Here is a 12,910-nt window from a genome sequence, read left to right on the forward strand (position 1 = left end):
TAAATCGTCAGTTTGTAAAAAAAATTTAACATCCCGTATCTCGTAAACGAAGAATTTGCGGACATAAGTTTATAAAGCAAACGGTAATTATTTTTTCATGCAGAATTGCCCCTTAAAGTTTGTCGCACTTATTTACAAAGAACCTATACTGATGAAGAACATGACTACTTGTTAAAGTACATAACTTTTGTATTGTCCAACATAAGAGAATGAATCAAAAAACAGAATGTTCAGAAAACGTGAGGCTATAGTTGGGATTTTATTTCTGTATTTTATAAAGGCTAAAATATTCCACAGGGTGTTGCGAACTTTGAGAAAAAAACACAGTTTGATTCGTACACCCGGTATATAATGAAAATTTACCTGTTTAGCAAAAATTTTATTACAAGGATATTGACAAAGAATAAGACTATAACATATTCAAAAAATCACTTAAATCGGACAAGACGTTAAGGAGATACGCGAGATCAAAAATGACCCATTTTTTAGGGTGCCCGTTTTCTATGACGCGTAGTGTAGTTGAAAAAGCATGAACGGGCCACTAATCACGAGTGTATGCAAATTTTGAACAGCGATATCTTAACCAATTTTTGTCTTACGGAAAAACAAAATGAAACTAGCATATTTATAATGTCAAAACCTATATTTTTTTACTCTTTAAGATTTTTCTTATCACTAATACTTTTTAAGTTATTTTGAAAAAAGGAAATTTTTCAAAGATTTTTAGAAAAATTTTTTTACTATAAAACCATTTTTTTTTCAAAAATAAGCACTTTAAACCAATCAAACTTACAGATCGTATAAACAGTACACATACAGTTAAAATAAATGGTAAAGCGGCAAGGATTAATTTTATTTATGTGCTAAATAGAGGGAGGTTTTCACGATTTTTTTACCAAAAAAGGGACAATTTTTTTTTTCAGTGTAACTCGTTTATTTTTGATGGTAGAGACTTTTGTAAAAAACAAGTATAAAGATTTTTTTAGTTACTTTAAAAATGTTAATAAGCTTTTCCCGAACAGTGCTTAATTTTTCGGTGATTTCGCGTTGAATTATTCGATTTGGAATTAGACGAATAAGAACGCATTTTTCATGAGCTACAACTTTGCTTTTGCTCAATTTATTTACTTTACTGATATACCATTTTTTTCGTTTTTTTATGTGCTACACTTTTGCTAAAAATATTTTTTTCGATAAAATATTTACTTTTTGAGTTATTTGCGAAAAACGGTCTGAAAACGTAGTTTTTTTGTCGAAAAATCAACATTTTCAATCGCGAATAACTCAAAAAGTATTGACTTACTTAAAAAACTTTATAGAACGAAACTTGCTTATAATCTGTCAATTTATCCATTTCGAGGCTTATTTTAAACACGCGTTTTTCACCCCCCAACTAAATGCAACCAACGGCACAAATTCAACTTTGAAGTGGAGGGTAAGTAGAACCTAAATCCAAATTTTCATGCAATTCGGAGTTGCCCCTGAAAAACGGTCATTTATTGGGCTACTACATATATTAATTTACATTTCTCTCCTAATATCTTCGTTTCTCACCCTACCAAGTCTAGTGAGCCGGCAACATCGTCTCCAATAGTTCATTTCCATTGCCTTAATTTTTGATTTGTTTCTTTGGTTTATTTCCCAGAGTTCGGCACCGTACAACCCAATACTTTCTATTATCGTTTTATACATTCTTCTTTTATTAAAAATTTCTAATAAGCAAATTGTGGTCTATATATATTGGTGGTATTAAAAATTTGGCCGAGTATAATACAGTAAAACATTCAATTCCTAGCTGAGCGCTATGCTGAGAGGAACATCACCAACACGCTATGTTAATCAAATATCATAGCATAATGTGTTCAATTTTTAAAAATGCGAAAAACAATATTATATTTCTCGCTGTATCAATGCATATAATTACCAATCTCAATATCATTACTAAAATCAACCCTTAGTAATAATATTTCCTACCCCTACATTTAATCCACACCCTCTAGAAATTCGGACATTTTTGGACTATCTAAAAGAAAATCTCTCTCTTGACTATCATCTCCCCTAGAGTGTAGTTGCCAACAAATTATTGCATAAAACTGTATTTTAATAATATTACAAAGTCATTTGTATTTGAGTTCTGTCGTTAGAGAGGAAGTATAATATTTAAATTTACAATAGATTAACATTTTTATTACATTCTATCTGTCGTTCTAGGCCTTCAAGGCCTACTAAGCTTAATAAATAAATAAATATTACTTTCTACCTGTGCCGTAAACTTAACTACACCACTCAAATACAAATTTAATGACTTTGTAATAAAAGATTAAGGTTTCTGCAATAATTTGATGGCAACTATATACACCAGTCTCTCTTCTCTTGGTTCTCAACAACTCTAAACAGACATGCTCTCTTAGTGATAAAGACTAGTTAAAAAGAAAAGTAAGGTGTACACGTGATAAAGCTCCTAGAATTCGTGACAGACTATACGTGACAGACACGGTGACAGGAAAATACAGCGTGTTTTATATGTTCGTTCATGGGTATTCTTTCATTTTTCCTACTGTATATAGTTTTTCTATTTGCACATTTTTTATATCTATCTATTCCTACTCTCTATGTAATGTTATAAACAACATCTACTCATTTCAAAACAAAATTTAATAGGTTTCATATATTATTTAATAACAAGTCGATATAACAACTGAGGATAGTATAAATATAACTTGTATATTTTTTATTCATAATACCGGTTTTAATACCGGCATCCCGGTATTCGAAATTTTAAATACCAAATACCGGTATTGAGATTTTGGCTCGGTATTGTAAGCTCTATGTACCACCAGTGGTACATGTACCATAGATTGAGAACCTCTGCTCTATACCATATACAAATATGTGGTGGATTCAAAAAATATTCAAAATATCTCGATAAATACTAGCTTATCGAAAAAGTGCTAAGAGGCAAAAAAGTTTTAAAAACATTGTGTTTAACTAATGGTACCACAACAATAATTTATTTGGAACGTACACAAAAGTTTGGGGGGGTTTAAGGGAACAAAACCCCATAAAATTTTTATGGGGTGCACAAATTTCACTATAATTTTATTTTTAAGAGGGTTCCTGCCATAATAATGCCACATGTCTATTTTCAATAAAAAATCTATAACAGTTTTCGATATATTGAAAAAAATCGATTTTCATTTTATAATTTCAAAGGGCTATAACTTTTTTTGTGTGCACATTGTACTAAGGTAAGTTAGGTTCAATCGAACTATTTTTGGTCCTAGAATATGTGATTTCATTTATGACCTGTATTTTTGTTACACCCTGTATAATACCACCTCTTTATACTGGATAAAACCAGTCTAGAAACTTAATTACCAAACTCATATAATTGAGGAAGGACTAAAATACAAGGGAAGAATCAATAAGAGCAAATAAAGAAAGAATACTACCAGAATATATATTTTTGATGTACAGCTGGTTCCTAAAAAAACTGATACGACTCTTACTAAGATTTGATTATTTTGAGCAGTGTATGATTGGTCTGACATTATATTATATTTATTATGACAGACAAATAATAAAATAAACAAACAAACAGCCATTTTTTTGAGGTTGAACGGGTTGAACAGAATAAGTTATCTGACAAATTTTAAGATTTGGCAGCATGTAAATAATAAGTATTTATCCTTCAAAATACACTGCTCAATTTTCTACAAAATACGCTTAAAGAGTCGTATCAGTTTTTTTTTTTGGAACCAGCTGTACATATTCTTGGTATATCATATTTCTAACATAAAAGCAATGAACTTTCTTTCACGCTTCGTTAAAATTGTGTTTTAATAATTTTAATGGAATATTTCGTCTTCTAGTTACGATAATTTTGGCGTCAACTTCAGTTCATTAAAATTCCAACGCCATAGCTAACGCTATGGCGTTCAAGATTCTATTATTCGGCGAGGTGGATTATTCCTCTACGTAATTATAGCTTGCTGTAAGCCTTTACTGCTCTCGAGTCTTTTCCATTTCTTCCTCCCTTTTACTGAACTCTCCACTCTTTCATTCATTGCTCTTATATATTCTTCTACACCCATTCAGCTATCTTCTTTTAAGCATTCCGTTACACCTGGGCCATAGTGATGTCCTGTTAGTTATCCTTCTCAACATATATCTGAGTGTGGGCGTCTCTGTAGGTATATCTACTAACCATTCTAAGCTAAGAGATTTTATGTATCTGTCAACTTCATTTACTTTAGTCATTTTTATATAGTGATAGATATCCATCAATTAATTAATATTTTTAGAGGTCCAACATTCTGTGACTACTGTGAATGGCGCGCACTCTTAAAACAGCATCTCTCTGGGGTTTACTATACATGTTTCGAAGCATGCAACGACGAATTAACAACTGCCAGTTCTGTTCGATAAGTGCGTGACACAATTATTTTCTGTGCGAAAATTGGTGCGTGGAAAAAGACAGAATTAATCATCCGCTTGGATGAACAGTTGACATAAGGAGAATCCAGTAAAATAGATAGGACAATATTTAATTAAGAAGAATAAAACAACACGAAGAAGAAACTCAACTTTTTATCTTTTTATTGTACAAAATTACGTTGCTTACACACCAACGGTAGTATAACACAGCACCCTTTCCACATTAAAGAAGTTATATTACATTTTTAATGTTTTTAAGACTTAAATACAACACATGTAAAAAAAAATAACAAGAAGTAAAGAACAACTTAAAAAACATTGCTAAAACAACAAATACGTGCAACACGTGACAATTAAACAAAAGCATAATATTTTTAAGTAAAAGATAAATACCTGCTGTTGTCCTCGAACGAGACTAAAAACGCCGTCACCAACAAAGCCGCTTTGTATTTGGTTGAAACCTTGACTCACCTGTAACAGAAGAAGAATATCCATTAATAATAGTGCAAATAAAACCATTTTGGACATAACTGTTAAGACGATAATATTCTTTTGTAGTGTAAAAATTAGTGAATTACAATATAAACAATGCTGTTCTTATGCAATCAAAAATGGATAACCACTTAATGCACACATTAACTTTGAGTTTACTGTAAAAAAAAATGAATAACTTTTTTTACTTCATAATTCTGATATGCATGTAAAATAATAAAAAGAACATTATCTTTTAGCAAACGTATTTTTTGTTATATTAACCCGGCAGTGGACGGGTGGTTTGAAAATCGCACCAGTGGACGGGTGGGATCTATCAGGACCAACATTTAAGTGACCCACAATTTTCAGAAAGCATTCACATAATGTTTTTAAGTATTTTGTCGGTTTCCTGTCTAGTACTTAATGATGTGTCAACGTATTTTCGTTCTGTTTTAATTTTTAAAAAATATAGCAATTAATCTAAAACCTTGCATTATCTGCTTTGTTTAACTTTTATTAGCACTGATTAGTAAATAAATGTTTTACAAAATTCCTACACATTTATGTTTTATTAAAATACAAAAACATTAAGCTACACAAATTGGGTTATAACAAGAAATAGAAAAATTCTCTGCACAAAATACAAAAGTTTGAATTTTACCCTAAAATTGTTCGCTGTGCACTCAGAGTAACATGTTACCAATATACTCCATACCATACACAACCAGGACAGACAAAATGTGCAAAAATATCGAGTTTTCCGTCTTCTACAGTATGTATTTGCAATTTCCTCTTTTATTGGTGGCCACTTCTAATGAGCCTGGTATAGGAAGGAGTATTTGATAGACATAGAAGGTAGAAAATAGAAATGGGGGTTCAAATCTCCCCTTCCCATATTTTTTTGTCATATTTATATCTAAATCTTTCATAAATAATATATTTTAGGCCAAAAACAAAAAAATCTACATTACAAATTACAAGCAGTATATGAATCTTAACTTTCAAATGTAACACGAGTGGAGGGATGGGGTCTGTGAGGACGTGTTATTAAATATCTAAAAACCGAATAATAAATTTGTTTAAAAAATATCGCTATTAGCTGGAGTGAGCAATTGTTGTCATTCTTGCATGGACTGATGGACCACACCCGTGCACTCCCGGGTTAACATCAGATCTAAGCATCTTTTACAGATGACGATTAGTTGACACCTGCTACAAAAATTTCTTTTTTAATAAACTTTCCCCTCTCTATTTGACATATAGATTCGACTAAATTTTAGATTCTTCCTTACTACATTCGGACTGTCCTTGTAGATATTTTCGCCATATGATACCTACATCTTAAACTAACTTTTAAACCAAACCAAACAATTAAACCAAAAGTGATTTTAGTTTTTTGTTGTTTCTCATAACCTTGATATTACTGCTATAAAGAAACTGAAAAAGGAGGTTTGTTTTGTATTATTAATTTTACAGCATGCATTAGCCCACGATAGCCTCCAAGAAGGTAAACCTTCTAACTGCCGTATACTATATTGGTTGTCTTAGCTATTTAAGTCAACGAAAAATAGTTATTTATGAAACAATTCGTGAAGTATGCTTTTTGCGAACGCACGCGATATTTACAGCACGAGCGACAACGGAGCGAGTGCTATACATCGCGTAAGCTCGCAAAAAGTACTTCACGCACAGTTTCATACAATATTTTATCTACTCTTCGATAAACAAATAAAAAAACTGTAACTCTTCGTCACTGGAATTGATTTCTATCCTACAATTTTTAGAACTTTGACATTTAAAAATCCTAACTACTTTCAAACCACAAAAGTGTCAAAAATTTTGTTAAGTCATTGCTCATATTGTCATCACGAAAGTGTGACAAAAAACCCATTGAAAGTGTGCAAAAAAGTAAATCCCATTTAAAATACAAAGTTACTTCACGCACACTTTAAACCCTTCACGCACTGCTATCTATAATGACAGTTTTCACAAACTAAAAACTGATACATAATATGACATAGAGTAGATAAAATTATTATCACACGAAAATATGAATTTCTACTCAACTACTTCTTATTTAGGCGACGTGTACGTATTCAGACGTTGGACGTCATCAAGTTCCTTAAATCGTTCTCTATCGGCTGCTGCGCGAAATAATTCTCCTGTGGAACCACACCATTGTCTGACATTACATAACCATGAAAGTTTCTTTCGACCAATCAACTTCTTTCCCTCCACTTTTTCTTGTATTATATATTGTACTATTACGTAAACATGGACAACAATAATAAAAATGTACAAATTTGTACAAATGTACAAAATCTTGAAATAAATAGAAAAAAGAAAAAAAAAGAAGATAAAAAGAAGATTCGCGATTCAAGGGACTGGACTGCGCTCCGTATTCTAATTGAAAAGTAAGATTGTTTTGCCTTCGCATTGCAACTGAATTAAAAATAAAAATTTTATTTTATTTTTATATTGGTCTTTACTCCTTCGAGTAACTAGGTCCATTTTCTGTTGGAATTTACCAGCTGAACAGACGAGGTCGTGAATTGTAAGTTTTTTGAATTCCCTCTTGTCTTCTTCGCTTCAGCATCCATTTGGCTTGTAAATTTTAGAAGCCTTGGAGGTGTTACCAAGGAAATGGACCAATAAGTTTTCGATTTAAAAATCTTTTAGTAATATTTTAATATTTTCTAAATATTATTAATAATGCTATTAGGATCGAAAACTTTATCTTTTAATTGCCAGATGACCCTAGTCACCTAATATTTTTACTTCAGTTGCAATGGGTGGGAAAACCTCTCAGTACGGATCAGTTGGGATATGGAGAACAAGCCTACGTTCTTTCCGATGAGGCTCCAATAAGAGCCGAAAATCGCGATTCAAGGGACTGGACTGCGCTCCGTATTCTAAATGAAAAGTAAGATTGTTTTGCCTTCGCATTGCAACTGAATTAAAAATTAAAAATAAAAATTTTATTTTATTTTTAACTTGAAATAAATGTTTGGCTTATGAAGCCTCTTTTGAGGATTACGGCATGCATTTACTTACATTTACCATTTACTACTACTCCTACTACATGTCAGTAGATAACGTGCTCCATCGTGTTCCGACTTACAATCGCCACTTTGTCTGGTTGTACCATAGGCCATATTCTGTTTCTTTCTCTCAGTTCTTTGTTTATTCCTTTGCTCCACCTTTTTCTAGATCTACCTCTCTCGTTTTCCTCCTTCCGTACCTTCTGGTTGCCATTTTAGTATTTCCTTTGCAATTCGTTGTTCATCCATTCTTTGTATGTATATGTCCGAACCAGATAAGATATTTGGTCGATAAGTCGTCTGTGATAATCCTTTTTTTTTCAATCTTCCTGCTGCTCTTCTCTAAAAATCCATTTCCGTTGCTCTCAGCGTTGCCTGTATACCTGGCATCCGTATGGAGTGATACTTGTCACTATAGTCTCATATATTCCCTTTATTTTCTTTGCTGATGGAGTTACTTACATTTGATGGACTTGTATATTATCCTCCTCCTACTAAAAACCTTCTCTATTGAGGTTGGCGATCAATATGGCAAATTTCTCTCTGTTCTTGGCTTGATGAATTAAGTCATTCCCTGTGGTGGTGGGTCCAATCTCTGTTTCGGAGCCAGGATTTTTTCTTTCTTCCTATACCCCTTTTACCTTCGATTTTGCCTTCTAATATTACCTGGTACAGATGAGGACGTGTGTTCATTATTTCCAGTACTTCTTCATTCGTAGTTCTGCTGATCCAGCTTATTCTTAGCATTCAGCGATAGATCCACATTTCGAATGAATTCAGTTTGTTTAGGGGTCGCCAACTTCTTGAAAATTTCAAGATCTTGAAGACAAGATCAAGACAAGAAGCAATTTTATATTTCAAGACAAGACAAGAAATTTTATGTCAATACCAAGTTTTCTTGTCAAGAAAACAAGAAATCTTGACTAATAATAAAATTCAGATTTTATTTTAAATAACGCACATCGCACACATCTTATGGAAAATATAATGTCACTCAAATTCAATAAAATTTATACGAATAGATTCGTTTTAAATTAACGGCCAAATCTTATCATTGCGCCAACTCTATATTTTCAATAATAAGAGCAGAAATTGATATAAATAAATCTGAAATCAAATGGATACGTACATAAGTTAGAGAGAGAAAAAATATTTTAAAACACCCAAATTGTCGGTACTCCATAAATCAGAGGATTAGTTTCACTAATTCGCTTAGGCCCAGCGGGGGGTTTAAGCTCTTTTGAATAGCACCCAGAGCAATAATGATGGTAACTGACACTTTTACTGACTCAAAAAATGTGATTTCGATAAACTTTAATTGCAATTTGCGCCGTAATTAATCATAATTAAGAGTTGGCGCAATGATAAGATTTGGCCGTTAATTTAAAACGAATCTATTCGTATAAATTTTATTGAATTTGAGTGACATTATATTTTCCATAAGATGTGTGCGATGTCTTTTAGCACCTTTTTAAATTGATGGCACCTGAAGTCATGAATTAAGGCAGATAATCCTTCTGATGGAATCAACACCTAGCCGATTTCTTGGCTTTGTTACTCTTAATGTTGCTCTTGAAAATATCCTTTCCGCAGGTACAGATGTTGCTGGCGTTCTGAGAAAATCCTTGGTCATTTTCTATAATGACGGGTAGATACTTTCGTGTCTTCTTCGCCAATCAAGTATATTCTCAGAATCCACAAGGAAAAAGTTTTCCTGTAGTTGGCTGTATACCATATAATACAAAAAACAGTAAAATCCTGTATAAAAGGTATATTTAAAATCCTTAAAAAGGGTTACATCACGATCACATAACTAGTTTTCGATTTGTTTACCAATCATCATCAGTGCTTACCTAAAATGAATATAACCTGGGAAAATAATGCAAAAAAATTTCAAAATCTTTGCATTATTTTACCAGGTTATATTCATTTCAGGTAAGCACTGATGATGATTAGTAAACCAATCGAAAACTAAATTTTAAATATATACCTTTTATAAGGGATTTTTTTTTATTATTCTCAGAATATTCTGACCTAGGCTAATTTAAGTATTTTTCAATTCCATGCTTCCAAGATTGTAAGTCATCATTATCAGCTTTCTTAAATAGGAAAAAAATAAGAACAATATAATTCAAAAAAAGAACTATACAGTGTGTCCAATTAGTTTTGTTATAGTGTTTCAGTATTTTATCTCTCGCAGCTTGAATGCAGTAAATTAATTGCTCACCGCTAGCGTCTCTATCAATTGTATTATTAAGTTCATGAGCCCATATTTCCAGTTTGTCTAAAAGTAAAATATCTCCAATTACCACCAATGGGAGTGTGCAATATTTTTCCCCTTCGAGAATTGAAGAAAGTGTTAAACCCTCTCAGATACCTACTGACAAAATTTACTGATCAGAACCATTCTTTATCTAATATTTTGCAATTATTTGAATTTTCGTTGTTGTCGCAAAATACAGTTAAAGTATTTTTTACACTTAAACCCCATGTTAGCATCTCGAAAGTTGAAGGTTATTTTGTAGGCACAACTAATTCTGGCATAGTCATCTTACAATTTATGGCCTCGCAAGCACTGTTAAGTTTAAGTTGCACTTGCACTGAGTTTTGATTTTTTTGACAAGGTATTTAATTTTACTCAACAGGAGAGTTGAGATCTAAGTATCACTTAGATCACATTTTCTACTTCGATCTCATCCTCCAAATAATCAAAATCTTTTTTGATGTCTAAACTGTTTCGATATGGCTCAACAATTTTTATGAAATCCTGGACAGCTAAGTTTAGAATATGTTGGAAATATACAAAATGCTTAGTTTAAGCATACAACTACACATCAATTTTGGGTTCGTCAGGAAACAAATGCAGATCGGGAGTGGCAGCGGAGGCCGTGTTAGCACGAAACGCAATAAAATGGTCGCCAAGGAATCACCGGACCGAGTAATCAAGAACTTTCAAGATCTTGAAATTTCTTGAGTCAAGACAAGATATAAGATGTCAAGAAAACGTCAAGACAAGATTTTTTGAAATTTCTTGATTTTTTTTCAAGACAAGACAAGAAGTTGTTGTCAAGACAAGAATTTTTGTCTTGTCGACCCCTAAGTTTGTTGACGTCAGGTTGTTTTAATGTCCAGGTCTCACAGCCATATAGTAACGAAGACCACACATAACACTTTAGTGTTCTCAATCTTATTGTGACTGATAGCTTGGGGTTACAGAGCATTTTACACATGTTTATGAAACCAGACCTTGCTATTTCAATGCGTCTTCTAATTTCTTTTGAGTGGTCTAGCTGACTATTTAGCTCTCTGCCCAGGTATATGAAGTTTTGGTAACTCTGAAGGGTGATACCATTTATTTATATGTTGGGTGTAATTTGTTCATGGGGGTTCTTGTGGAATACCATGATTTTGGTTTTGGACTTTTATATATTCGTATGCAAAAGCATTGTATACGAATAAAAAAAATCAAGAGCTCCAAAATTTGCTTTTATCATGTCATGTTTATGTCGAAGTTTGATCGTGACAGAACCATAAGTCAAAAAAGCCAAAAATTCTTACATTTGACCTCTGAGAAAATAATTGTGTAACTTTAACCAACTATGTATAACAATGAATTTTGTTGCAAAATACGTTTACCTTATTTTTGTATTGTAGACAACCCGTATACTACTAATATCGTTAAGCAGAATACTAATGTATTCAAATGGTTCCGAAACCCATTATTATTATTCAAAAACTAGTTAAAATAAGACTGCGGACGACAGCAGATAAAATCGCTGGAGACAATATCGTAATCTTTCATCAGCATAAAATTTGAATTCGTCTTTTATGCTTTCGACTAATAGATCAATGCAACTAGTAGGTATGACGCAAGTTCTTTGAAAATTGAGGAAATGACTAGCGTTTGAAATGGGTAAAAATAAAAATAGTTAAATCAATATTAACACTACAGTTGGAGTAGTTGTAACAATGATGTACAAGTTCAGCTATGTAGAGATATACAGTAGGAAAAATGAAAGAATACCCATGAACGAACATATAAAACACGCTGTATTTTTCTGTCACCGTGTCAAACAAAATATTGGCCAGCGCAAGTACATGTAATAATTATTATTACATGTACTTGCGCTGGGCAATTTTCTTTGTGACACGGTGACAGGAAAATACAGCGTGTTTTATATGTTCGTTCATGGGTATTCTTTCATTTTTCCGACTGTATGTATATTTTAACTAGTTATGATAAATGATTAACTCACATGATACAGGGTGACCGGACGAAAACGAAACAGATGCATTATCAAGACCTACGATAACATTTTTGAAAAACCTAGCTACAGTTATTTTTGACATTTTTCTGATATTTTCGATTATTTTACGTACACCTAAGCGAGGGTAAGAATCACCTTAACATTTTTAATGACAATAAACAAAGCCTGCAATATGTTCTTCTTCAAAATGGCTTGGACGCAAGCTCGGTTGATCCAGATACAGCTGCTACTTGCCTGAATGAATCTAGGCGAACATGTAATACTGCAACTTCACTATTTATATTGGCACATTTCTTCTTCTTCTTCAGATGCAAATCCACTAATGAATTTTAGCGATGACATTTTCCATTAACTCTCTGTTTCTTGCAATATGTATCAGAGATTGTAGTATATCGTTGTCCTGTCCATTGCCTTATGTTTCGGAGCCAGGACATTTTCTTGCGTCCCATTCCTCTCTTGCCTTAAATTTTACCCTCGATTATAAGTTGAAGGAACTGGTATTTTTCATTTCGCATGATATGACCCAGATACGCCGTTTGTCTTTTCTTGATGATTTCGAAAAGTTGGCGTTTTTGGTTGATTCTTTTAAGGACATCCACATTTGTGACTTTCGTGACTACCCTTTCCGGAAAGAAATAAACCATGCTAACACATTCCAAAGACTACAAATGAATGTTTACAACTATGTAA

General features: G+C 32.6%; 1 protein-coding gene across 2 annotated transcripts in view; it reads right to left on the bottom strand.

Annotated features, from left to right (window-relative positions):
• The window catches only part of LOC114338637 (maternal protein pumilio-like), a 443,967-nt gene that overhangs the window by 272,215 nt on the left and 158,842 nt on the right, over window positions 1-12,910 (bottom strand). Inside the window, exon 4 of one of the 2 annotated variants that reach the window (XM_050644222.1) lies at window positions 4,831-4,908. The exons of the other annotated variant lie outside the window; for it this stretch is intronic. Within the exon in view, the coding sequence (XP_050500179.1) occupies window positions 4,831-4,908 (78 nt within the window). The remainder of the gene's footprint in view (window positions 1-4,830; window positions 4,909-12,910) is intronic. 2 annotated transcript variants of the gene reach the window in all.

This window comes from Diabrotica virgifera, chromosome 1, assembly GCF_917563875.1.
Source record: "Diabrotica virgifera virgifera chromosome 1, PGI_DIABVI_V3a".
NCBI classification, from domain to species: Eukaryota; Metazoa; Arthropoda; class Insecta; order Coleoptera; family Chrysomelidae; genus Diabrotica; species Diabrotica virgifera.